General features: G+C 39.5%; 7 protein-coding genes and 2 non-coding genes across 9 annotated transcripts; 3 read left to right on the forward strand and 6 right to left on the reverse strand.

The window, feature by feature from the left end:
* The first annotated feature begins 267 nt into the window (after positions 1 to 267).
* BO82DRAFT_t178 lies at positions 268 to 339 on the forward strand. Its single transcript has one exon. It is a non-coding gene; the product is annotated as a tRNA-Ala (tRNA).
* Positions 340 to 967: 628 nt separating this feature from the next.
* On the reverse strand, positions 968 to 1039 carry BO82DRAFT_t179. The gene has a single exon. It is a non-coding gene; the product is annotated as a tRNA-Ala (tRNA).
* A 1703-nt stretch (positions 1040 to 2742) lies between these two features.
* On the reverse strand, positions 2743 to 3424 carry BO82DRAFT_79566 (DASH complex subunit DAD2). The gene is made up of 2 exons (XM_025641557.1): positions 3049 to 3424; positions 2743 to 2987 (listed from the first exon to the last, which is right to left on the reverse strand). The coding sequence occupies exons 1-2, from the start codon at positions 3254 to 3256 to the stop codon at positions 2875 to 2877; spliced, it is 321 nt and encodes a 106-aa protein (XP_025491950.1). The 5' UTR covers positions 3257 to 3424; the 3' UTR covers positions 2743 to 2874.
* Positions 3425 to 3611: 187 nt separating this feature from the next.
* BO82DRAFT_392227 (shugoshin family protein) lies at positions 3612 to 6139 on the forward strand. The gene is made up of 4 exons (XM_025638605.1): positions 3612 to 3768; positions 3838 to 4279; positions 4334 to 4842; positions 4898 to 6139. The coding sequence occupies exons 1-4, from the start codon at positions 3720 to 3722 to the stop codon at positions 6043 to 6045; spliced, it is 2148 nt and encodes a 715-aa protein (XP_025491951.1). The 5' UTR covers positions 3612 to 3719; the 3' UTR covers positions 6046 to 6139.
* A 336-nt stretch (positions 6140 to 6475) lies between these two features.
* BO82DRAFT_283545 (PPP1R11/YPI1 family protein) lies at positions 6476 to 7062 on the reverse strand (the record flags this gene model as incomplete). The annotated part of the gene is made up of 2 exons (XM_025631423.1): positions 6476 to 6747; positions 6819 to 7062. 2 exons carry the CDS (start codon positions 7060 to 7062, stop codon positions 6476 to 6478), a joined length of 516 nt encoding a protein of 171 aa, XP_025491952.1.
* Positions 7063 to 7446: 384 nt separating this feature from the next.
* On the reverse strand, positions 7447 to 8318 carry BO82DRAFT_79637 (uncharacterized protein). Its single transcript, XM_025641559.1, has one exon. The coding sequence runs from the start codon at positions 7990 to 7992 to the stop codon at positions 7552 to 7554; it is 441 nt and encodes a 146-aa protein (XP_025491953.1). The 5' UTR covers positions 7993 to 8318; the 3' UTR covers positions 7447 to 7551.
* Positions 7865 to 11898, reverse strand: BO82DRAFT_79620 (exportin CRM1). Its single transcript, XM_025641558.1, has 9 exons — positions 11622 to 11898; positions 11499 to 11570; positions 10736 to 11448; positions 9898 to 10669; positions 9378 to 9848; positions 9038 to 9267; positions 8596 to 8974; positions 8369 to 8540; positions 7865 to 8312 (listed from the first exon to the last, which is right to left on the reverse strand). Exons 1-9 carry the CDS (start codon positions 11668 to 11670, stop codon positions 8072 to 8074), a joined length of 3099 nt encoding a protein of 1032 aa, XP_025491954.1. The 5' UTR covers positions 11671 to 11898; the 3' UTR covers positions 7865 to 8071.
* Positions 11899 to 14835: 2937 nt separating this feature from the next.
* Positions 14836 to 17026, forward strand: BO82DRAFT_283654 (acetyltransferase; the record flags this gene model as incomplete). The annotated part of the gene is made up of 2 exons (XM_025631428.1): positions 14836 to 15730; positions 15810 to 17026. The coding sequence occupies 2 exons, from the start codon at positions 14836 to 14838 to the stop codon at positions 17024 to 17026; spliced, it is 2112 nt and encodes a 703-aa protein (XP_025491955.1).
* A 64-nt stretch (positions 17027 to 17090) lies between these two features.
* Positions 17091 to 18761, reverse strand: BO82DRAFT_310458 (porphobilinogen synthase HEM2). The gene is made up of 2 exons (XM_025632378.1): positions 18432 to 18761; positions 17091 to 18384 (listed from the first exon to the last, which is right to left on the reverse strand). The coding sequence occupies exons 1-2, from the start codon at positions 18648 to 18650 to the stop codon at positions 17482 to 17484; spliced, it is 1122 nt and encodes a 373-aa protein (XP_025491956.1). The 5' UTR covers positions 18651 to 18761; the 3' UTR covers positions 17091 to 17481.
* Positions 18762 to 26366: the final 7605 nt, after the last annotated feature.

Genomic DNA, 26366 nt, shown 5'->3' on the forward strand with positions numbered 1-26366 from the left:
GACAAGTTTTCGGGACTGATTCTCCATCGGGGAAGAAAGCAAGAGCTGCGAAGCAATTTTCAAAGGGGTGTGCTGCCCATCACCCATCGATTCTTGTATTCTTGTCTCGTTCGGTTTGGCAATACGTCCTATGTGGCCAGGATGGCGATGATACTATGAGCTAAACACAGCCTGACATGAAAGTCTATGGTGTGAATGGCAGTCTCAGTCCTTGGTAGTGACTGGTTCTCCATGATGGAAGTAAAGCAAGAGAAGCATAATATAGGAGGGGTTGTGGTTTAGTGGTATAATATTCCCTTAGCATGGGAGAGGTCCGGGGTTCGATTCCCCGCAACTCCAGCTTTTTGTCACTCAAGCCAGCAGGTAACAAACGTAGTAGCCCTGAGTCGATCCGGTTCTTCCCAAAACATGACCACGCCATGAACACAGAGCCCATTCTCATTATGAAGAGATAATTGATAGACACCAGCGATCTCTCCCATACAACCGGCATCGGTATTGGAAATAATGACATTCCTATCAAAACACTTCTTACATCGGGAAATATTAGAGCTCTTTTAGGCTGAGGAATGTATTTCTATTGATAGGGATATGTATTAAATAGTCTTGTGTCTACTTCTCTCTATCTTGTTACTGGAGTTTTATGGTCTATTCCCGTGCCACATATTCTCAAAATATAATAGTACAAACTTAGAAAGGGAAAGGACCATAAAGCTCTACTGCCTACTTAAGAGGATTAACACCAGCTGTAATGGATAACGGCCGGTGTCAAGATCACTGGGTTAGGTAGGCTGGGCTACCTGAACATGTAACATGGGTGTATACTTATATGCTACCTAGACATCGTCCGCACTGATATAATAAAACCAAATTGATTTGCTATAGGAGTGTATGTACGTACAATAGTAAATATCACTCAGGCTTGTCTAGAACTTGCCAGTTAAACTCTGGTTTAATGGGCAAAAAATGGAGCTGCGGGGAATCGAACCCCGGACCTCTCCCATGCTAAGGGAATATTATACCACTAAACCACAGCCCCGTTTATGTACACCCAGCTTTATTAATGATCAACATGCCAAAATAAACAGGCCTGTTTTCATTCTACAACCAAAGTTAAGTGGATGCAAATGCCTGTATGCACACTACTTTAATCATCATATGCATACTCATATGTGTGAGTATGATTGCAATATGGGTTTGAGTCATTCATATTTCCTTTATGGCTTATACAAGAAAGTCTCTAGCCAGAAAGAAGTTTGAACCGGCCGGGCAAACATGCAGTCCAGGTTGGTAGATTATAACGTATGTAAGGCCTGGATAGTGCCTTGTTCGTTCTGTGGTTGTAGCTGGTTCTTTCCCGTGTACAGCCTAGCAACACCAGCGAGCATGCCGAGGATGGAATAAATATGGCACCGTCTGTATATTCCCTGTGAGGATTATATGGCCCTTAGCAGCATACCATCTACCTTGTGGAGTGTCCTTGGATGGGATATTATCCCGGGATATATAACCCATGCCGTGCTCGCGCACCTGAGTAAACGATGGTAATCATCCGACTTCAAGACACTCATATGATTCCTAAAGAGGCAGAAAGCCAGAGCTGCGGGGAATTGACCCGGAACTTGCCCATGCCAAGGGGATATTATATTACTAAAACATGGCCCCTTGTATACATATCACGGGTTATTACATATACTGCAGTTATCCACAGTTCCTTCTCCATGCCGTGTCCGGAAGCACCCAAGGAATTTACAACCGTGGAATACTATATCATCCAGCGTGAAAGCCTCGCACATCACACCGTCAACGGTTAGCGCTGACCTACAACGATCAGAAACATAGCCAGCGAACAAGGCACGAGGCAACACACGATATCAGCAGCCAGTAAATTGAGCCCAGCACAGAAGAGATTGCACCCAATCCCAACCTGCCAGTGGGTGGTAGTAAGCATAATACATCAACACTGTGAACTTCGCTTATACTAGGTATGAACGCCAACCCCGAGACCTCACCAAGTTCGGAAGTAGAAGCGGAAAGAGGTCGCGACGAGAGAACAAATCGTGCCCCAGCCAGTAACATCTGACACACCTGCGGGCCATACGGGACACCGATATTTTTTTTTCACAAGTTAAACAGATAGAAAAGCCTTGTTTGCTCGGGTTGCCACTGGCTAGAATACCAAAGTTGACAGAGCAGGAAGAGCCTCTTGGCAAGATCTGAACAGGTTTCAGGCAAAGGTTTGCGGGAAACTAAATAGCTCAAGGATAAAAGATCCCAAACTTTGGCTTCTATTGTGTTGCGATTGTTCCGAACACACAAACCTTGTTTATTGAATATCCGATTGGCAAACGACATGACACGAGTATCTCGGAGGTCAATCCGCGAACGGTACTATCCGAACTAAGCCTGAACAAAGCCTATTGGCCCCAGAGCCATCATTCTTCCATGCTCCACGACGAGGTTTTACGGGACTTGGCCCTGAGCGAAAGCGCCAGAATAGTGTCAGCTAAGACTGAGCTCTCTGCCCCAAGGTGGAAGAGCACGTGCTTCGATAGCGCCATGCCTCAAAAATGGCCAAATAATGGTGAGGTCACAGAATGCAACACCTGAGTTGTAGGTGCCATGCTCAACGGAGACATTTTTGTTGTATCCATCAGATGAGCCTTCTCTGCCATATTACGGCAACCCATACTTGATATGATAATCATGGAAAGCTGGCTTACGCCATGCCTACCAATGATTATCATCGGTCCCCTGATGCGTCGTGAGACTCAGCTGGTACTCTTACGAGGGTTGCGGGTAATTGTGGGTTGTTGAGATCGCTCTTGCTTGCGGAACCAGGGGTAACGGGGTTCACTATGGGTGACAATATCATCAAAATGCATCCACCACCACTGAGACCTGAGAAGAGTAGGTAAAATGCTCACCCGAGGCCATACTAATCGCCCTCAGTACATTGTCCCAGTTTGCAAGAACACAAGCGACGGCTAAAAATAGAGAGCGGAGAAAATCAGCAGCAGCTAGGAATATACTGGCCTGGAAACATACCTTCAGTTCCATCTCTGAGAGTTCCAATCTTGATTTCCAAGGCTTGCATCTGCTCTGCCAGTGCACCGCTCATGTCTCGCAACTGCCTTAAATTCTCTAGCTCGGCCTTCTTGGAAGCTATACGCGCTGCCAAGGCCGATGACTGTTGTTGGGCGATGGCCGATGAGTGATTCGGCGGACGAAAGGAGGCTGCTGCGGAAGGTAGCATCGCTGCCAGTTGGGGCAACAAATATCTAGGAGTCAGAGAGCTGTCGCTGGTTACCCTACAGGGCGAAATGCTTGCAGTCGGTAAAGTGAGAATATAAGCTTAGTTCATGTGTATGGTGTCAGACAATATGGAGTTGTTGTCACAGAGGGGTGGTGTCAGGCAATTGAGTACCTAGTACGCATTGATCCAGAACAGTGCCGTCGACTGGACATGGCCAAGTGCCAGCTGAGGGGCGGGACGGAGCCGCCACCACTAGTACAAAATAGGACAATTGTCAACAAGCTAAACCGCATCGTGTTTACCTGTTACCATCCTCCGAGGTATCTTGCCCAACTCATTCTACTGTAGGCGACAAGGGCCTCATCGCGGAATCTCTCTTTTCCACCCGCGTGAAGGGCTAATAAACCTCGCGATAGCTTAAGAAGGAGATTTAACTGCCGCTGTCTGCGTTTGCGACACAAGCATGGCTCGATTGAATGAATCAACAACAACGACGGAGTCCATCGAAGGCTGTAAGTTCCACACAGTCAGAGTTCAACATTGCTCTTCCCTCCGATACAGACCTTCTGACAGACAACTAGTGAAGCGACGCTTTGTGCGGCAGAATCGCGAAATCGCCCGGGTCAATTCCATACAGTCCCTCCGCATCCGCAGCCTTGAGTCGGAGGTTTCTCACTTACTCGCCGAAAATGTATCTCTACGAGAGCAAGCGATAACACTTAATAGGGAGCTAGAAAGATATCAGGCTGTCAAGATACTTCAAGATGGGGTCTATGACATCAAGTCAAGACTGGATGCTAAATTGACGGAATTGACCAATCTGGTAACTGAGCTGGGTGAGCTGCCGCGCGACTACAGAAAAGAGCAAGATACCGCGCAGAACAGGAGCCCGACGCAGCCATCACAGTCAGCTCTTGACTGGGAGCGCAAGACCGCCGAAATGGAGCAGAATTTTGCCTGTGAGGAGGAAGGAAAGCTGCCCGTGATACTCGAAGACAAGTATTTCCCAAGGAAGACGCTGGAGTAAGCATACAATGCAATTATCTTTATCAGGGTATGAATGCTTACTGCTCATAGGCCGCGCGATATACAAGGATTGCTCGACAGTGGTGCTATTGATCAACAGTCTCCGGCATCTCGGGCGCAGGCCACCATGGATACAAATTTTCCCATTCCTCCAAACGAGGAGCCTACAGTCAACGGGTCGCTCGAGAGTTGGACGAATCCAAACCATGCCGATGTGCTCCTTCCACTTCCAACTTGTCATGAAAAAGAGGAACACCAACTTGATGCGACGATTCCAGAGAATGAATCTGCGGCTTATGAGGCAGCTCCTATGCGAACGAACTCGATATCTAGACCGATCCTCGGTGCAAAACGAAAGTTCTCGGCAGATATTGATGATCGACTCGAGAGCCAGCTGAATGGGAGCGACGATTTTGACTATCGGCAAACTCGTTCACCCACCGGGACAGTCGACCCAATTGAGTCAACATCCGGCAGATCACCGTTTAAGGAAGACACCCACCCACTTAGAGAAAGCAAGAAAAATGTCAAGCAGGCAAGACGGAGGATACTGAAGCAAAGTAAGGCCAATGTTTAATTCTGATCGTGCGGGTCGACATCTAATTCGAGGTATAGAAAACACCAATGTCAGCATTCCATCACCGAGAAAAGCTTTCAATCCCATGCTCGATGATGCACAATTCCCGCGTGAAGATAATGTCATAGCAGCAGTCGATGATAAGGGGAATGTCCTGGGCCTTGTAGAGACTACATCATACACGCAGAGTGAGGATGATACGCTCGGCCGAGCGCCGACGCACCATAGCCCCAAAGCAGAAGCCGGGAATGCCAGTATGGCACGCGAGTCAGTGATTCTAGGGTCCCTGACCAAAAATGATCGACTTGAGCAGCCGAAGTCGGGAGCGGATACAGGGGATGCAGTAGCTGCCACTGGGTCATCCCGACCAACAAGGCGCCAGAGAGCCATTGTGAGTTATGCAGAACCTAATCTACGCGATAAGATGCGCCGGCCTACGAACGAGTTAGTCGCGGCAGTGGGGGATCGAACACGGAGAACCTCTAGCACAATTGATGCCCCTATGAGCACGGGAGAGGATGGGGATGCGTATCGGCGGCGCAAGTCGGACACAGCCAAGTTGCAAGTTTCGGGTATTACAAGGACTGAGTCACCGTCCCCTGCCTTAAATCCAACTGTGGAATCTCCCTCGAAGAGTATGAAGATGGTGTCACAAAGGAGGCGCAAAGCCTCTTTCGCGAGCAGGTACGACCCTGCAACGACTCGCGAGACAGCCGAGGGTGGTAGTGAGCGTTCTGATCATCCGATGACTGATCTCGGGAATCATGATCATGAGCCGGAAGGCCAAGGTACTCCTGCACTCTCGATCAAGGATAATTCAGATGAATGCCTCAATACGCGATTAACAGAGGCCACCTGTGGCAGTATGGCAAAGACAATATCGCGTGCACACAAGCCACAACCAGCTACTGCTAGACAATCGAAACGGTGCTCATCGAGCCTAAAAGCCTTCGAACAAAACACACTCAAGCCAGACGAGGCAGTCCAGGATTCCCGAGATATCACACCGAGTCTTTCCAAAGTATCGCCTATCAAATTCAACGAGAGACTTGAGCAACCGGATCACGACAGGCGCGCTTCAGCAGAAATAGTTCAGGTTTCTTCGACTACATCCGTCTCAACAGAGACAAAGCAAGTTAGCCGATCCCTGCGTGCCGCTGCTAGAAGAAGGAGTATGATGCTGTAGATGTTTCGTGGGCCTGCCAATCAAGCAATGCTATGTACATAATATCAATAATTGGCCTGGGTTCATAACTGCCTGAAAAGCTATGGAACAGGAGACATTGCACGCCATCAGGAGCCTAATTCGGAAGGCTTCGAACCAAAAGTAAGAGAGTGTAGCATACTCTTTGAGATGGACAACGTCACAAAGGATGTATAGCAACGCCCCACCTTCGAAGCTAGGCCACGCTGGCTCGTAGGGATCTAATTGGTTCATGGAAGTGAATTCAATCTTCACAGATGTACCTGGATTGGTTGAGTTACTATGCTTGAGTAAAGCTTGATGCAACAATTCAAACACAAATGTGTAGGTTTGATAAGGGCGAGCTCTGCGTTCTCCCCAATAATCTATTCTTTGCTGCAAGCAAGACACCTAGTGGTTCGAGAAAAAATGCTCAACGACCCCTTGTTGTCTTAGGCATCTTCTCGTAGGCATTGGGGCTAGGTTTTCTTCGTCTTGTCTTTCCGGTATTCGATGGCCGTTCCGATGTATGTCTAGGGCTTTTGTTGTCACAGCTCATGTGATGACGAGACCGCCGCGCGCCGTTACAGTGAGTCTGATCATCAGCGCTGTAATCGGAATCGGAATCGGACTCACTGGAATCAGACGATTCTGATTCTGAGCTACTTTCACCGACAGGCCGAGCTTTATGGTATATGCAGCAGACTTGAGACAGATGAGCGATGTGTCGTGGAAGGTATTGGCTTGGCTCCCAGAGTGGACGCGTGCTTTCTCACCTTTGGAGCTTTTTTTCCCCATTCCCTCGTTGTCGATAACGTCATCTCTCCACTGTATATGCCGAGCTGGACTTCGAATATCACTATGCTCATCGGGCATGGATCGGTCTTCTGCACTTTCTGCACGTAGTCTCAGAGTTGCTGATAGACGGGTCGTTGAAGGGCCCTCCTCATTGGACTCCGCTAATGACTCGGTTCTGGAGCCACTGGTTGAAGTTGGACCTGTTTGATGAATTTGAGGCATCCTGGCAAGTTGGGAACTCTCGGTGGTAGGTATAGGTGATGGGTAAGTATGTCATCAAAGTTGAGATATGGAAGACTAGTTAAGCGCAACGGGCTATAGTCATTTATCAATCTAACACAATCCTTCCGTCCTCGGGAAGAGGCCGCTCTCCCCGCCCTGGGTGCAAATTGACTACTCCGTACGGAGTGCGTACAGTTAATCCCCACCGATGAGTAAGCACTACCTTATAGTTCATAAAACTAGTTAATACCTTTCCATAGTTATCCTACGGAGTACTAATCTTATATTATATTGTAATATACAGTATTAAACTTCCAGTCTCTTTAAATCAACTTAACCATATATTAAGATGTAATAAAATTAGGTAATTTTACATGCAATTGTCAGCGGGCTGCCAACTTGCCTGCCTGCCTGCTACCTTGATTCAATATTTAGTCATGCCTCACGTGCCATGCCGAATTGGTTGTGGTCAACACTATTTTACCAAGTTTAACTCGGATGCATCCTCCTTGCAATACAAATCTCAGACCAGATTGCTGGGAGAGATGACAAACTTGCGACTCTTGTTGCATTCTCTCTCTGCAGACACATCATAGTACTATAATATCCATGAAGACAAGGCACCTCTATGGGAATAGAAATACACCCACGGAAAGAATCTCCCTCTTTTGAGCCACTAACAAGAAATAATATTCGTCTGGGCTCCCGCTTGAACGGAACAAATGTGTACAAGAACTGATAAATTGCTAATGTCAACCACACCAAGGGAGCCTCGAGATGAGATGGATTAGAAGTCATTCGCCGTAGAGCATGAAGAAGAGGAAGTAGGAGTTCGTGGGAAGATGACTTTGCCCACAAGCGAATTAGTCTTGGTTGGGTATGAGCCTTGGGCTTTTGGTCGAAATCAGAAACCATAATACGACCAGCCATCAAACATGTCACCGCGTGATTCTGAGTCTCTCCCAGCCTTCGAGGACACAGAGACCTCGGCGCGCAGTTCTTTTTCCAGTCAGATCTCTTCGTCCTGGTCCATTTCAGACGGCTTCAACAACCCTCCAACTTTCAATGCACGGTCCCGTTCGGCGGCCTTGGCGTCTCGCGCTTCCTGTTCCCTTTCATCTGCATATAGTTCGGCATTGTCACCCGGATTTTCTTTCAGAGAAATCAAGAAGTCTCGGAGATGTGTCTTGAACTTGTTGAAATCATCGTTGTAAGTAAATAATCCAGCGACGAATTGTTTGGCCGGGATTCTGATTCCGTAGTCAGTACGAAGATTCTGGGACAAAGGTAACCGAGAAGTACATACTCTTGAAGGTTCTTAAATGCACTGTGTAGGGTTTCCGCCAAATACCTCTGCAAGAAATCTTTGTTGGTTGTCCCCATGGGCACTTGGCCAGGAGAGTAGATAGGCTGCTGCACTTTGCCGGACTCTATGAAGTAGAACATGCGCGACAAGAGCATAGCCTGAGACTTGAAACCTGAGGTAGAGAGGATGAGTATGGTCTCGAGATGGGCGGAATAAAGCATGCGTACCAGCCTTGTGATTACTATCACTGAGAACAAAGAACACATCCCCAAGGATCTGGATGAAGAACCGTTGGAAGAATGCATTCGACGTCTGAACATCCGTTTCCGCCATGTTGTTTATGAGTTCGAGGCACATTGTAAGGCCGGTGTTTTCGACTTCGCGGTTGACATGCTTACTTGCCCACATGCAGGAATCGATGACAATCTTGAACTGCGGAGGCTGTAGCTTGAGTAGGGCCGGAAAGCAATATAGATTGATTGCTTGTAGCAGTTTGAAGAACTGCACACGATGGTCTGGGTATTCATGGTAATCCTTGTTGATCATTTCCAGAGTGCATTCGAAGACACTCTCCATTATCATAGGAACCTTATCCTCCATGAGGTTCTGTCGGTATCGTTAGCTCCTAGTATACATAAGCATCTGTGGTAGTGGATATTTAGGACTCACGTGTAGCTTGTGAATAATTGTAGTCATGACGCTAAGAACTTCTGCCTCACGGGCATCTGGAACATTATGATTGTAATCCACAAGAACAGCCTCAAGCAAAGGCGGTACCATGCTAGCGTTCACCATCTCTAAGTCGTCGGCTTTTTGCACGTAAGTGTCTATGAGCTTCAAGATCTCTTTCTTGATTGTTCTGAGTCCTCTGACTTTGGGTGTCTTGGTTGCAATTTCACCTATAAAAGTACGTCAGAGGTATGCTCCACAAAGATAAACAAGGCAAAGATGATACTGGGCAATAAAGACGGGAAAGCTGAAAGGACAGATGAATAGGGTATGTTATTACCATCTTGCGCAACAGCACTGTTGATGAGTTGACTGGACGCCCGGTACATGTTCAACATATCATGATAAATTCGTCCGAGCTGGGAATAGAAGTATGTTCCGATCGAAGAGCACGCAGCCACATTTGTTTTCATGATATTGCCAACGATCTTGATTGTATCACCATCCTCCAGGATTTTGGGATTTTGAGTGGCCTGTCCAATGATAGAATCCCAAGCAATGTTGGGCAATGACATGAGATTCTCAATCAATCGGTCTTGTAAGCTTTTCTGGCCCTGAGCGGAGATCATATAACCGCAAGCCTCGTAGAAAGTATGGACCTGCTGTGGTGAGAGGTCGCAGGTGATTTTCCTCATATTGCGGACTATCTCCTCGATAAAAGGTTCGTTCTCGCCTGGCTGGAGCGCAACGAAGTGTCGTCGACATTTGTTAGCAATCTTGATGAAAGTGTCGCAAGCCATATCCTGGACACCTGCACGCTGTTAGGAGAAACGCCTCATGCTGTGAGTAGACAAACTTGCCTTCGTGTGTTTCATGCATGAATTCGAACAACTTGTTAACCACCGTCTTCAAAAACTTCCAGTGCGCCTTCAGGAATCTGGGGTACTGTCCCACAATATACATGATGTTACTAGCGACGACGGCTTTGTTGTCCTTTCCGCGCTTCATCTCGGTCAGGCCAAGTAGATCCTTGATGACATTGACCAAAAATCTCTTTTCAGTCTCTTCGTTCATCGCTCCGGAGATTGAACCGATTGCCCAGCAGAGAGTATTACAATTGTTCCAAGACCACTCGGACCCATCAACCTGCTTAGCCAGCTTCTCAATCATGATATTTTCTGTGTCGACAACGTCCAGATGAGTGAGATAAACCAGGCATTCGCGAATTGTCTTGTAGAGCTGGATAGTATCGCTCTCCTTGACAAATTCGCGAACGATCTCGCCTTCGTCGTTCTCGACAATTAAAACTTCTTCGGGCCGAACGATTTTCTCAATCATGACGGTGCGTAGGCTGGAAAGGACCTCCTCGTATTTGTGTTTGCGAAGGGTGTAATTGGCCAGAGTGCTGGGATGCGGCGCGCCTCCGTTTGACAGCCCGCTTACACCCATGCTCACCAGTGGGTTAATGTCGGTGATCGGAAGCTGTTGCATCTCTTCATAAAGCTCTTGCACCAATTTTGTCCAATACTCCAAGCAGATTTTGAACACCTCTCTGTCATCGATTTGACTGATACGGATCAGGTAGAAATGGGCGTGAGTGAGGTAGTCACGATTGGGAAGCGTCTCAACAAGCTTAACATGGCAGAGATATCAGATCAGCGCCTGGTGGGGAAAACAACAGGTGTAGTGAGAACTTACACTGAGATGAGCACTAAAGAAGCTGCAGAGAAAAAGAGCCAGATTGAGAACGAACTCCTGATCTCGCGAATTGCTCTTAGAATATGTTGACTTCAAATCCATCGACAGAGGTATGATCGTAGAGACAATCGTTAAAGTCTCCGTGAACATACGGACCAACTGATCATCGTAATTATAAGGGTTGCCGATCTGGAGCCCACCGATCTCTGTAAGGCATTTAAGAGTTACATTGCGGTACTCTGCATTACCCAGAAAGCGGGTCAAGAGGGTGTTGATTATGGAAGTTTCGAAAATGTATCCGAGCGGAATCCAATTCAAGAACCGAAGGAGGGTCTCCAGTGTAGCTTTAATCAAAGTCGTCTGGTTCGCGTTATCCAACACCTGGGAACACAGCTGAAAAATGGAGGAGAATTCGTGGGTCATAGAGGTCTTCAGGTTCCTCGCTTTCACGGAAGTCATTTGGTCCTGAGAAAAATCGAAAACCTCCTCGGACAGCAAGCGGAGAATGGTCATGTTGTTTTCGCAAACCGATAGGCTCGAGTGGCACGATGAAATGATATCGTTTATGAATGTCGGCCAATTGTGCGGCCATTCTTGCTTCAAGATCGAAACTAGCACCAGATTAAGCTTGTTCAAGAAAACGCGTTGGCTTCTCAGCTTTTCCTCTGTTTCGGAGTTATCAAGGATGAACTGGACGATAAAATTTCGGATGCCTGGTAAAAGTCAGATAGTTCCCTATGCATCTTTATGACACGGTCTTTACCTAGGCACTGCTCTCTCGGCAGAACCTTCCATCGTGTCATGATCACATCATCGAGGACCTGAAGAGCAAGATCTAAGCAGAGTCAGTAACCCGCAAGTTTCGATGGACTTTTCAGTATCGTACATTTAGTTTGTGGATATGAGGATTCTTGGAGGATATTCGCTGCAAGCATCCAGGCGTCTTCATTTTGTTTAAACTGAGCATCAAGCACAAATCAGAAAACCGCTCTTGGGATATGCCCATGAAAGTTGTTCACTTACATCAGTCAGGGTCTGCTCGGCTTGTTTTTGCTGTGTGCAGTAAAATTGGCGCAGATTAGTGAATCTAAGGTCTCACGAGTTCGAAAAGTGGCGGATGATAACTCACCAAGTCGCCCTTGCCCTCATAGAAGGCCCGGACAGTGTTGTCCAACTCCTGTATGGAAACAGACATCCCGCTCGAAAGTTTGACGTTGCTGTTTTTGATTAACCTCAGCCTTCGAGGAGGAACGAAACTGGGTGAGTTCGAATATCCCGTGAAGACTGTGGATTAGGAAAGTGCCGAAGATAGAGCAGATGGGCAAAATGCTTTGGCGGGGTAAGAGGCTTCCTTGGAGGGGTTCGACGGAGGTAAGGAGAGCTTGGAGCAATCTACAGTTCGAAGATGCACCATTCACAAGGGGGGCTGAAAAAGTGGGGTAACTCAACCGCGAGGCAGTAGTAGCTTAAACTGAGGGTTCTGGCTTTGGGATAAGGATATGATGTCTGAGGGTAGACTAAAATCAGCAGATGTCTGGCGGTGAGAAACAGCGCGTTTCTTAGAGTGTTGGCGGCTCACATCTTGGATTAGCTAAGTAGCTAACCATACACTTCTGCACCGCCTTCAGGAATACTGCCGCCGCGGCAATCTTCATGCTGCCATGTCCCTGCGGCACGCTGGGCTTGGCGGCTTCCCTTAAAACTACAACGCCTAGTAACGCGCCATCATTTCCTGCGTAAATATCTCCTGTGTAAGATAGAGTAACTCTACACTTACCAGAAATACTATACCAATCTCAATAACCCGCAGTTTCTCACACGACATTTGAACTCTACTATCTAAAATCAATGATTGTCTTCTGGCATATCTGAAGGATATACTAGATAATAACATTTGAACGAGCTTAACCATATGTGCTTTTCAGGTAAAGTGACATATCGTAGTGAGGCTTAAAAGCATAGTGGGTTGGTTTCAGAACGGGTACCAGGTTGAGTATAATGGTTTGAGTTAACTAATCCAAGCATATAACTTCCTTATAATACAGAGATCATCTTGTCGGCAAGCGAAGGTGTGACAGTGCTCCAAGTGTGTATTATTGGTGTGAATTGGTTTGTAAGTAGATCAGGAGCACCCACGCACAAACCGCCTTCATAGTCTGCTGCACCAATGGTTGGCCCCGGGGGGACAGAAGGACCCAGAACGCCAGCAATGGATAGGCTTACAAGTTACAAGGTAAGCGACTACGACTACGGTACTACCTACTAAGTACCATATCGGCCAAAACCCCAGTCTCGTCACCACCTCGACGCTAAACTAGCCTACTGGAGCGCACAGGCGGTCGGCCTCTAGGTACGGAGCGGGTACGCAACCTCTTACCGCGCTTCCCTCGCGCGGGAGGCGATAGGATCCAAAGCCAGTTAGGAACTAGACTATAGGTTCCCTCCAAAAGTGGCACGTCACCTGAACGCCCAGTTGCTAAACCTATGCTATTGCATCAAAGGAAGTCGCAGCCATGATTCTGAGATGATAAGATGCTGGTACCCTTACTCTCTACTGCACTGGGAACTTGTAAAAGACCAATAATGGATTTTGACCGTGCCTGAACAGGAAAGCTGAGTTATTGCCGTGGACTTGTGACCTACCTAGGTGCTTCCTGGTAAAGGACTAACTACAGTCGACTTGTCCACTGCCGAGTCGATACTAAGTACGGAGTACGGAGTACTGAGTAAGTTAGCTAGTGGTTGCCACCGCAGCTCCTTCGCGCCGCCCATGGCCGGTCGCGCGCCAACCCTGTCCGAGCTTCCCATCGGCTGAGCCAGCTGGCAGCCGCATTCTTTTGCTTCGGAAGATAGTTCTCATACGTACAGTACTCAGTACGGAGTACTACTGTAAAGATAACTAAAGACTTCTTTGCTACAACTACATCAAACATTGTCAGTAAACTTGAAGTCATTGATGAGTGTGTTAGCCCTTTGACCTTTTACTCAACCCCCTTTGTGACCCCCCCTCACCACACCTGAGTTACCTCCTGCCAATGCATCCTCTTCCCCTCCCCCTTGGTTAATCCCCTCCCGCCGTCCGTCCCAGACTTTCCCATACATTCATTACCTCCTGTTTCTTAGCCCCAACTACGGCGGCTTACTCGACAACTGTCGACAATAACTGTGTTATTGGTTCCTGCATGGATTAACTTACTTTTCTGTCCCCATCATCCGGCGGCAAAGAAAATTATACTAATGCGACTCTCTCGACATCTTACTCGCTGATTTATTATTACAGTCGCTTACTTCCACCTTCATCCATCGACTGCCCTACTTACTAGAGACCTTCCCCTCTCCCACCTGATTTGACGTTCCTCCTCCCCTCCCCTCCTCACCCTCTCTCCTCTTGCCGTCTCCCATACTCCAGACTACACCCCAAATCGATACTACTTAATATCACTCAATGCGCAGCTCTCTACAACCGAGACATAGAGCAGTTCAATCATAGTCCTCAACTGGCCTCTTCAATCCCAACCTAGACTACCACAAAGCCTGAAATATTGTCGACGACTTACAGCGCCTCGAAAAGACTGGCACCTGCAGTTCTTGATCATCCCTACGCTACTCCGGTTGCACTCAGATCTGACATCTAATTTCGATCATCTCTTGGTTTTTTGTACTTCATATATATGCGGAATTAGCACTGCTTCTCCTGAGGCGGTAGCGCAAATACCCTGACAATCATACAATCATACATCCGCGGAACGTTTGCTACTCTTGCTTTGCCGATAGCCGAGTATCGATCGCGATATATGAATGTCTCGCTAGCCAAGTGGACTTCAGTGTCACGCGGTTCGGTTTGAACCACACCAAGAATCCAATCACCCCGGGGGCATTAATCGCTAGCACGACTGGGAGGGTATTTTTGCGCTCTGTCTGAGGGATCATGACCCTCAGTAAGTGACTGGTAGGTTCTACGACAAGTCAATGACTAGCATTTCGTGCTACGATCGTGTTTGAATGGCGACGGCGATTCCTGAATCAACATATCTTTATTCGTCTCATACTTTATATATTTCCACTGCCTGGTCGGCTCTGATTCAGGCAACAATTGAATCATGACTACCGTGGCATCCGCGTCGGTGATGCATGACCACGAGACCGAGAAGGAATCCAAGGCAGAGAACAGCCCTTCTCGATTCACAGCAGTCAATGGCAAAGACTCTTTGGGCAGTGGCACAGCCACTCCCGTCACAGGTACAAGCAGGATCTCTGCGCGTGAGAATCCGACTCTAGAAAATTTCGTCTCTGACCGAACCCCGAAAAATGGTGCCCATGCTCCGTCGCGACACGATGAGTCTACGAGGAATCCTGGGTATGCAGAGCGGGATAATACCGAATGCGACCAGGATGACCAACGATCATGCCGTTCACTTTCTTCCGCAGAACATCTCGGCAGAAGTAAGCGCAAGAGATCGGAATCCAGAGAAGAGCAAGAAGAACACAGTATATCTCATAAGGTACCTAGAAGCCCAGATTCACGCCCAGACGACAGCATAGCATCAAGCAGTCAGCCGTCTCCGCCGAACGGCGTTGTAACGTCTCAAGGAGAATCCGACGTCAAACAGACGCCTACTCATTCTCGACTGGACGAAAACGGCGACATTCGCACAACATCAACAAATACAGCGTGGAATGAGATGGATTCTCAGTTGATCAAGCAAGCGCAGCGTGCCCAGCACCTCGATGCTACGGACGCCCAACTGGCAGAAGCGCTTCAGCGAGAGGCAAATGGTCATGAGTCGCCAAAAGGTTGGAGCACTAGCAATCGTCCACCGGAAAGTTCTGTGCAGAGTGAACAGTCCGCCTCGATGCCCATGATTTCACAGGAGCGGGTACACCCTGCTGTTCAGGTTGCACCAAAACGAAAACGTGTTTTTAGTAATCGAACCAAAACCGGCTGCATGACTTGTCGCCGGAGAAAGAAGAAATGCGACGAGCAGCACCCTGCTTGTAAGTCCCATACACTATTACACTTTAGCGTAGGATAGGTTATTTTGGCTACAATGGTCTTACCTCTAACACCACATAGGCAACAATTGCATCAGGGGAGGATTCTTGTGCGAAGGCTACTCGTCTCGGAGCACATGGCAGAAGCCGTCACCCTCAAAGCCACCTGTACCTCTGCAGTCGAAAGAGGGTTACAACGAAATAAGTAGTCAATATATGCATGATATCAACCAACTACATGAAAGGCCCCAAGCCTTGACGGAACATATAGAAACCAGCAAAATGAGGCCGATTGTTGTTGAGGATGCCGACCGCTCTGCTTCCCAGTTCAGCACCAGTCCAACAGGCGTTAATTCTGGTCGTGGTTGGACTAAGCGGACATGGGGAGGAAGCAACCATCCGGCGTATATACCGGATCATCTAACGAAGTCAGATTACCGCGATGTTCCTTCAATTCATGAGCTATCTCGGGAGGGCCACTCGAAGTCAGATTATGCCATCGTACCGCCAATCAGGGAACTCTCTCACGGCAACCATCCAAAATCAAATGCTTCCCTGTTCCAAAGTGGGGTCGATCAACGACCAGCACACAGCAACAATCTAGATACCAGCAGTCCGCAGGCTCAGGCACGCATGGCTTTGAGTATTGAACATCAGCTGTCTGCACGGACCGTATCCGGGGATGAAACGGAGAAAGAGAAAATGATGCGCGGCGAGCTTTACAGGCCCTACGATGTTCAACTTGTAGAAGAAAGGGACCGTTGTAAGGCTGCCTTATGGAGGTTCAACAATGCGTGCAACCCAGTATCGGGGCTCAGCACCAAGGAACAAATGCGCCTGCTCAGAGAAGTTTTTGTCCCTCCTGTCTCGGCATCCAATTCCCCTTCTGGCGCTCCCACGTCCCGTTCTTCTGGGACGATCGGCCAAGGTGCCATTGTTGAGGCACCTTTCCACTGCCATTATGGTTACAATGTGCACTTAGGTGAAGACGTTATGATTTCCGAGGACTGCCTTTTTGTGGATGACTGCCCCATTACCATTGGAGCGCACACGTGGATCGGTCCTCGAGTCACGATAATCAGTTCGACCGCTCATGCAAATATGCAAGAACGCAAAGGCTCGCAGAGTCGCTATCAAGGGCGCTCCGTTGCTATTGAGGAAGATTGTTATGTTGGCGCTGGCTGTACGATCTATCCTGGTGTGCGTCTTCGCCGCGGTGCATACGTCGCTCCAGGCGAGGTGGTAAAGTCTGACATAGTAGCCTATGGCTTTCAGGGTCTGAAGCCTGGGTATATGTGATGTATGAAAATGACGGAGAGACATGTTCTTTACTATCAAATTAGGTTGCTGAAATATGTAAGCTCTGAGTTTCATTGAAATATCTATCATGCTAGTCAAGAGGAATGAAGCCTACACAGTATACTGAGTACCCGCGCTTTGCCCACGTTGAAGACCGCTCTATATTTAAGCTAAGTGCATTAGTTCCTGCTCCTAAAAAAACAACATGTCCTGCTTATCTGGTTAATATGATCTGTTGGGGTTCGGTTCGGTGCACATTGAGCAAACATCAACACCCGTGCAACGCTTCCTTCATCAAGAGAACCAATTGGCATAGGCTTGAATCAAAGCTAAGCTTCCGGAAATCAACCTGCAGGGCAGCAAGCACCTCAAATAGGGAGTAGTAAATGAGGTGGAAGGTATCGCAGATCTCCTGTCTATGCTATACAGCGATCACACATGGCCCCAAAGGATTATCATAGCCAATCCAGAAACTCAGGGACAAAGTAGCTCACAACAATTCCTGCACCGGCTCTCAAAATGCCTTCTGTACTCTCAAAAGCCATAGATTTCAGATCGAAAACACCAGCTTTTGCCCCTGCATGTATCATGGCATATTCGCCACTAACTTGATATGCTGCGATGGGCATGTCCTGTGCAAGCTCTTTCGCGTCTCTAATAATGTCCAAGTAACTGCTTGCGGGCTTTACCATGATGATGTCAGCGCCCTCGCTAATATCCCTCTGTATCGCTCGCCGAGCAAGTCCCCTACCTCCAGGAGGCAGCTGATAACACCTTCGATCACCGAAAGAGGGGCATGAGCCTGCTGCATCGCGGAAAGGACCATACAAGCATCCACTAAACTTCGCGCTGTAGGACATGAGGAGGACCCGATGAGCCATACCAGCCTCAATCAGCTTGAGTTTTATGGCGCGTACTCGTCCATCATTCATGTCCGATGGAGCAACGCAGTGAGCGCCAGCTGCAGCGTAGGCCAGAGCGACATCGGAGATTCGATCAACGGACTGCGCATTATCTAACGTGCCATCTTCACGAAGAATCCCACAGTGACCATGAGATGTATATTCGCAAAGGCATACATCAGTAACGATATAAAGCTGGGGGAAACGCGATCTAAGGACGCGGATAGCCTGAACTACTGGCCCGTTCGGATCGTCCGCGGCAGTCCCTAGAGCATCCTTCGCGGACGGGTGCAATGGAACCCCAAAAAGGATTACAGATCGCAATCCTTTGTGGACGAGAGGCCTCAAGAACGGCACTAGACGGTTCAATCCTCGACGGCATTGATTAGGGAGTGACGGAATTGGCGTCTCCTCATCCGGATTGTCCGTAATGAAGAGTGGATACATAAGCATTTCCTGTGGCTAGTTAGAATATAACAATAAGCTGCCACATGACTACCGACCTTGGTAAGTTGCTTTTCGGCTTGCCATGATCTGCTTAAAGGATGGCTATAACCTGAGTGAAGCTGGCTGGAGATATCACCAGATATGCTGACACTGGTGGCGGCTGTACTGGTATAGGAGCGAGCAGTGGCCTGGGATCGGGCATGGGATATTTGGGAACTTCGGTCGTCATGCACATCTCGAAAGGCGAGATCTGAGACAAGATTGGAAAAAGACATGGTTGAGTGAGAATCTCCGATGTCTGTTGCGATATTGTAATGTGACTTGTGATCTGAAATGTTGCAAGTCAAAGAAATCCACTATTGTAGATACTTCAGTTTCAATATGCTGTGTGGAGTGCTTTGAGGTTTGGCCACTAAAGGCCCTTGTGACTTCTTAGTCAGTAGTATTACATACAAACCAGTATGATTCGCTGGGGACAGTTTTGACAGGGTGCCACCAGCCGGGGGTTAAAAATTAGTGCGAGGGGGTAGGAAATACCAAGACTTTCTGTAGCCCCTGTAGGGTATAGGAGAACATGGCTCAATAAAAAGCCTAATACTTTAGATATTCCTTGAATTTGTGGTAAATTATCTATAGAATATGTTGTATTTATAAGAATGAGCGGAGGGGCCTTCTGAAAGTGAGTTGCCTCAGCCTACATAAAGCATAGGGCTTCGGCGACAGTAATATAGCTGCGGCAGAATACCCGGAGGCAGTGAAAAGATATTAAGATGTAAGGGCCCAAACAGCCCTTCCATTCTTTGCAAAGGGAAATCTATACAGTAGAGCTAAAATATCTGTTATATAATAGGTGAAGCAAACCGGCTGCAGCCTCTTATAAAAGCAGTAGCTTCCTTATAGATTAAATTTGTAAGGGCCCTGCAAGCCCTTTCAACCTTCGCGATATTAATCGCAGAGGAATGTATATAAAAGAAGGCCTAAGGCATCAGCCATATAACAACTAAACAAGGTGGTTGCAGAACTATCCAAGGCAGTAGTAGTTCTATAGAGTTAGATAAATTAGTAATAATATTTTAAAATATAATACTATTATTTTAGCTACTATAAAAAATATTTATTTACTATACTATTTTATTTTTTTAGTTTTTATAAACTTATTATTTGTACCCTGGAAAATAATCTAGTAAATAATATTAAAATATAAAATATAAGGCTAAACTAAAGATAATTTTCTGAATCTAATTATAAAAAACAATATATTAACTATAAAAAGAATTTCTATATAAAAAGAAGTTTATATTTCTATTTTAAAACTTTATAAGTATCTATATTTATTAAAATAAATTGTAGAAATTTAAAATACTTTTAGAATTAGTATTATAAAAAAGTATTTATAAATAGATTCAAAAAGCTTTGACTCCAGTACTATAAAAATTAAAAAAAGTAGTATATATATTAATTTATTTATAAATAAAAAATAATATAGTATTTATAATTATATTATTATTATATAATATCCATAGTATGCAGCTGCCAGCTTCTGTTTTAATATTAATATTATTACTAATTTGTTAGACTTTTAATACAGGTTTTTATATTAGTATAAAGCTGACCCTCTTTTCTAAAATATATATAAGCATTTAAAATTCTTAAAAGGATAAGGAATTTTTAAAAATTAGTTTTATAATTGTTAGAAGATTACTTTTATCTGCTTTTATCTTACCTAATTAATATATCTACTGTATTAAAAAGTTTCTAATAATTTTTTATTAGAAAAAACTAAATTTTATAAAATATACTAGATATTTGTTACGGGACGGATGGATTGTGCTAATCGAAACGTGCCTTTAAACAAGAAGAAATAGCTGAGGAGCTATTTCATCTGTTCGTACGAAATTCTTTTATGTGTGCGCTAAGCTAGTGCTAGTTTAGTACTTAGTATGCGAGGCCTCAGGTGCCAACTGGTGCCTGAAGCCGAGCTCTATAACAGGGCCTTGGTCCCATAACAATATTATTATTTTAATTCTATAGTAATAATAAAAATAAAGTCAGCTAACTAAATATTTAAAAAAATAATATTAGATTATAATAAAAAAACTTACCGCAGAAGCAAAAAAAGAATTATTTAAAAAAAATTAAAAGTCTAAAAAAAGTTTATTTATATAAAAATAAATTCTACTTTTATAGATTAGCTCTGTTATTTTTTTTATAAGATATTTTAAATACCTAATTAGATAAATTAAAAAAAGTTTATATTATATGGCAGTTCCTGAATATGTGGATATGGTATGTATGAAAGCTTGATCAATTTGTCAGAATAAAGAGAAAGAAAAGTTAAAAAAGCAAAGAATATCTGGAGGCGGTAAAAAAACAGCAGCCGAAATACAGCAGAATTATTAAAAATAATAAATATTATAAAAAATACTATAAATGTTATAGCTTTAAAAATAATATCTATATCAACAATTATATCTATAAATTTAATGAAGATAAAAAAACAGATGGTTGAAAAACATAATACTAAAATATATAATATAATAAATAAAAGTAAAAAAAATAAAAAAAATAAGTAAAAAAAATAAAAAAAAATAAGTAATGAAAAATAAAAAACAAAATATTTAATTAAATATAAATATTTAGTAGTGTAATATATTTATAATCAGATATATTAATACAGTTCTTATAATTACAAACTAACTTATTAGTAATAATATTTTTTTATATACTTATTTATTAAATTAGGAACTACATTTTATTAATATACCAGATATTAAATAACTAGGATATAGTATTAACTATATAAAATAATATACTTATTAAAAACAGCAGCAACTTCCCAACAGTCTAACTATTTAAAGAAATATTTATTTATAATATTTGAAAAATAAAAGTTAGAATAATTAAATAGATCTATGCTAAAAAGTACAGGCTTAAAGTAAGTGATTAAAATAACAGAGTATATATACTAAAAATTAGAAAGATCAAATCTATATATATATTAACTAATAGGAGTAATAATATAGAATAGACTAGTATATTACTATAATAATTTAAATTTAATACTAGTATTGTAGGTAGTACAAATATTATAGTTTTTATAAAAATATAAATATATATAGTCGCCAGGATTAATTTAAAAGGCTTATAGTATAAGTTATAGACTTTTTTTATATAAATTATAGCAAACTTTAATACTTTATCTGTATTAAAATAGAAGAAGTCTTAAACAGCTTAAGTATCTTTAAAAATAACAACTTTTTTATAAAAATAACCAGGACGTCTTTTGATTTTAATGTCGTAAAGCAGAGAAAATGGGAAGATCTTACTTTTAATATTAGTTTCAAATAATAAAATAACAACTTAAATAGACGGATATTGTAATTATTTAAAGAAAATTTGGGCGGTAAGATATAGAAATATTAGAAATATTCTTAAAAAAGTGCTTAAGACAACTAAAAATATTTTAACTAAATACTAAAATTAATAAAGATTTATATTAAATATTAGCTTATAAAATATTTTACACAAAGATATTTAGACTTAAATTAATATTTAAAATAATAAATAGAATAACTGTAGACTACTGTTAAGTTTTAGTAAATATATATATATAATATATTATTATTTTAATATTTTAGATTATTTACTCTAACTAATTATTAGTTTAAGAATATAATTTAGTAGAGTAAGACTATATAGAACTAAAAGTACTAAAAAGACCTTTTTGAAAGAATAATATAAACTTAGTATCTTAGTTTAAGATAAAGAACTCTGGAATATCTTAATTATAATTTTTTATATAGTTAATAAGAATAAGATCTTATTAGTCTACTTTTTATTTAGAGTAACTTTTTAAAATACTAATATATTTAGTAAACTTATCAACTATAATAAGGGCGTTATTATATCTATACTTATTTAAAAGTTTAATAATAACATCTATAATAATTGTTTTAAATAGTCTGTCTAAAATAATAGGTTGGAGTGTATTATATAGTAAATAGTAATATATTTTATTTTTAAAATATATAAAATAATAGGTAATATACTAATAGAGTAACTTATATTTTTTATATAAAATAAAATTATTTAGTTTTAAAATATATTTATTAAATCCTTAGTAGTAATAATTGTTATAAATTAAACAGAAAATTTTAGATATAAATAAATAAGGCAGGTATATTCATAGTTTTTTAAAGATTGTAGATTTATTATTTTTAATAATATTAATATATTAATAATTTAAATAGTAATTTAACTGGTAACAGTATTATAAATAATATATTTAAATATAAAAAGCAAACTATTTTTAAAAATATAGGATATATTAGTTTTAAAGTTTTTTTAAAAAATGGTAACAATTCTAGAAGTATATTTATTAAATATATAACTATTATGAATATATTATTTAGATACTTTATTAAGCTTAGTAAAATATACAGTGAATACTATATTAATATATAGAAATATAGGGAGGAATTTAGCTATATAAATATTAACTGGGGTATTTTTAAGATTATACTCTTTTAAAGTAGTATAAAAAATATTTTTTTAAACTAAATAAAATAAAGTATCTGCTATAGTATTAGTAATACTAGAATAGTAGTAGATATATATTTTAAATTACTATATATACTAATTTATATATACTAAATATAGATTTAAGTATTTAAAAATAATAGTATTAAAAATATCTGCTTTAATAATATAATAAATAGTATTTAAATAATTAGTATAAAAAATAATAAAATAGTTAGCTATTTAGATTATATAATGAAGCTTTTAAAGAGCCTAAATAAGATATAAGACTTTTAATTTAGTCGGTTAGTAGTTCTTTTTAGTATAAGTCAATAAATAATTAAAAAATAAAACCAGATAAACAGATATTTTTAAAAAAGGTTTTAAAAGGTTTTTCTACTTATAGTTAGTAACAAAGTAATATATTATAATATCTATATTTATATAATAAATATTAAAATTAATATATAACTATTTAGATTAAGTAAAATAAATAAGTATCTTAGAACTAGCAAAATTATATTATAATATTTTATATATATAAATTCTTTTAAAGGTAGGATTTGCTACTAATATTTTTACTATATAATATTAATAGTAATATTTAGATAGTTTAGGACTTCTTTTAGTTGGTTGAAATATATAAAAAAAGTATTTTATATTTTTAAAGAAATGTAGTTTTAGATATATAATATTTAATATAGTAATAAAGCCAACCAGTAAGGCTGAAATAGTATTTAAAGTCTAATAAGATTTTAAAAAATTTAAAATTTTAAATAGCTTTAATCTTATTTTTAGGTGTAGTAAGACCTAAAGTACTAACTCTTTAACTAAAAAGAATAATAGAAAAAAACTGATATATATATTTTAATAGTTTAAACTTTAAAGTTATTTTTTAATACAGTAAAAACAGCAGACAGATATTTATAGTAATTATTATATATTTTAAAACCACAGTAAAGTTATTAATATAAATATAATAAAATTTATAAAACAGCTTTAATATTAAGTTTATTTAATATTATATAAAAAGAATAAAATTAATAAATCCTATAATAATAATATAAAATATTTTTTAACTACAGAAGATAACTACAACAAGATTACTTTAGTAAAAAAATAAATAAATTATTAATAGAAGTAGTAAATAATATTAAATACAGAGATATAAAAATATTTTTTAAATATATAAAGAATTTTATTTTAAATACAAATAGAATAAAAGTATGCTTTAGTTTTTTTATTTATAGTATATAAATTAATAACAGCTTAATTTTTAAAAATATTATTAACTAATTTTTATATAATAAATATAGAGTATACAGTTAATATGTAGGATTTAATAAATAATATTTTTTTAGCTTTATATAAAAAGCTAAATATTTTATTTATAATATTATAATCTTTTTTAAATAAATAATAGATATGTGGTTTACTAATACAGGACTGCTATTTTTTTATAAAAATATAAAGCTACTGGTCTTTAAATATATTAGTTTAAAATATTAAAATATATCTAAATATTAAAAAATATAGTAAAATCTATAAGTTTTTTTTATAACTACTTTTAAAAATAGTTATATTGTTCAAAAAATAAAAGGCTTGGAATCACCAGGATTAACTTTTAAAAATAAAAAATATTTAGAATTAACTAAATAAGATATAGTATCAGAAGGTTTTATAGTAGATAAAATATCTATAAATATAAAAATAAAAATAATTAATAGAATATCTGCTAAAACATCCGAATAAATAAGTAAATTAGTAATATACTGTTTATAGCTGGGGGTAATAAATAGAAAAAACTTAAATCAAAATATATGAAATTCATAATACTTTTGTCAGTAGTATATATAGTAATATACTTATTATTTATTAATATTTTAAAACAAGCTCTGCAACCAACAGTAACTAGTTTAAATAAATTATTAATAGCTTTAACAAAAAAAGACGTCTACTAAATATATATATAAAAATATATTAATATAATCTTTTAGCTAAAAGATATAGTTGGTATTAAATAAAATAAGTTTAATTCTAATTAATATATATATTTTAAATATAGTAGTATAACGACTTGCTTTACTGTATAAATAAATATTTTAATTAAAAAGGTAAAGTTTTTATAAAAATAGATTATACTAATTTATATTCTATAATTTAAAATAATATTTTTACAACTAATTATATTAGTACTAATCAGAATACCAGAATAAAAGTTTTTAATAAAGTAGATTCTAACAGTAAATAAAACATACTAATAATAAAAAGTACTGTTTTAAGATCTGGGGATATAGATTTTAAAAATAGTATATTTAAATAAATTGTAATAAAAGCTAATATTTTTAATATATAAAAATATTAATATTTTATAAGTCTTAATATTAAAAATAGTATAAATAAGTTTGGTATTACTAATTATAAAGAAACATTTAGTATTAAAATATATAAAAATATATTTATTTATAATATTTAAACCAACTTCTGCTATTATAGATATCTAAATATAAAGCAGTTTGCCTACTGGAGTATATAATTTTTTTATATTAGTTAAATATAATAATAAACTTATTACTATTATTAATAAACAGTCTGGTAGGTATAATAGATATAAAAATAGTATTATAAATAATAAAATATTTATAAAGTTAATTTTTCAATAAAAAATATATATTATAATTATAATAGAGAATAAGAGTATATTAATTATTTTGGTTAATAGGTTTTTTAAATAGATTATCAGCGGGGGTAAAATATATACATATACTAAAATTTTAACTAAATATATTCTTATATTTATTAGTATTAATATTAACAGTATATATATTATTTTTATATAAAGTATTATAAAATTTATTATATTTATTTTTATATACTTAATTATAGGGTTCTTAGGACTTGTAGTATACTTGAATTTAATACTTATTTTAAAAGTATTAGTAGTTATTAAATTTAGAAAAAGAATTATATTTATATAAAAGGTTATTAGTATTCTTAGCTAATATAGGGTTTATTATAGTAATATATATTTAGCAGCTTTAACCAGAATAATTATTTAAATATAAGTAGTTATTTTAATAATTATTTAAATAAAACTAACTATAATTTTTTTATTACTGGTTATTCTAATAGTTTTGGAATTTATAATTCTAATTCTGGTTTTAGGGCTGATAGTTAATTATATTTATATATTTTATCTAGTCTAACTAGATACTGTATTAAAACTATTAATTTTATTATTAATTATAAAAATATATAGATATTATTAGTTATAATATAGCCGCTACAGCTTTAATTATTACTATAAATAGTTTTACCTGTTCTAAAATAAACAGTTGTTATATTATTTTTAATTATTAGTATTATTTTAGTATTTTAAATTATTAAAATTATCTTAATATTTTTAGAATTAGAACTGGAATTTTTAATTATAGAAATTATTTTAGTTATAGGAGTCTTGGAAGAAATTACTA

Source organism: Aspergillus uvarum, assembly GCF_003184745.1.
Source record: "Aspergillus uvarum CBS 121591 unplaced genomic scaffold BO82scaffold_27, whole genome shotgun sequence".
NCBI classification, from domain to species: domain Eukaryota; kingdom Fungi; phylum Ascomycota; class Eurotiomycetes; order Eurotiales; family Aspergillaceae; genus Aspergillus; species Aspergillus uvarum.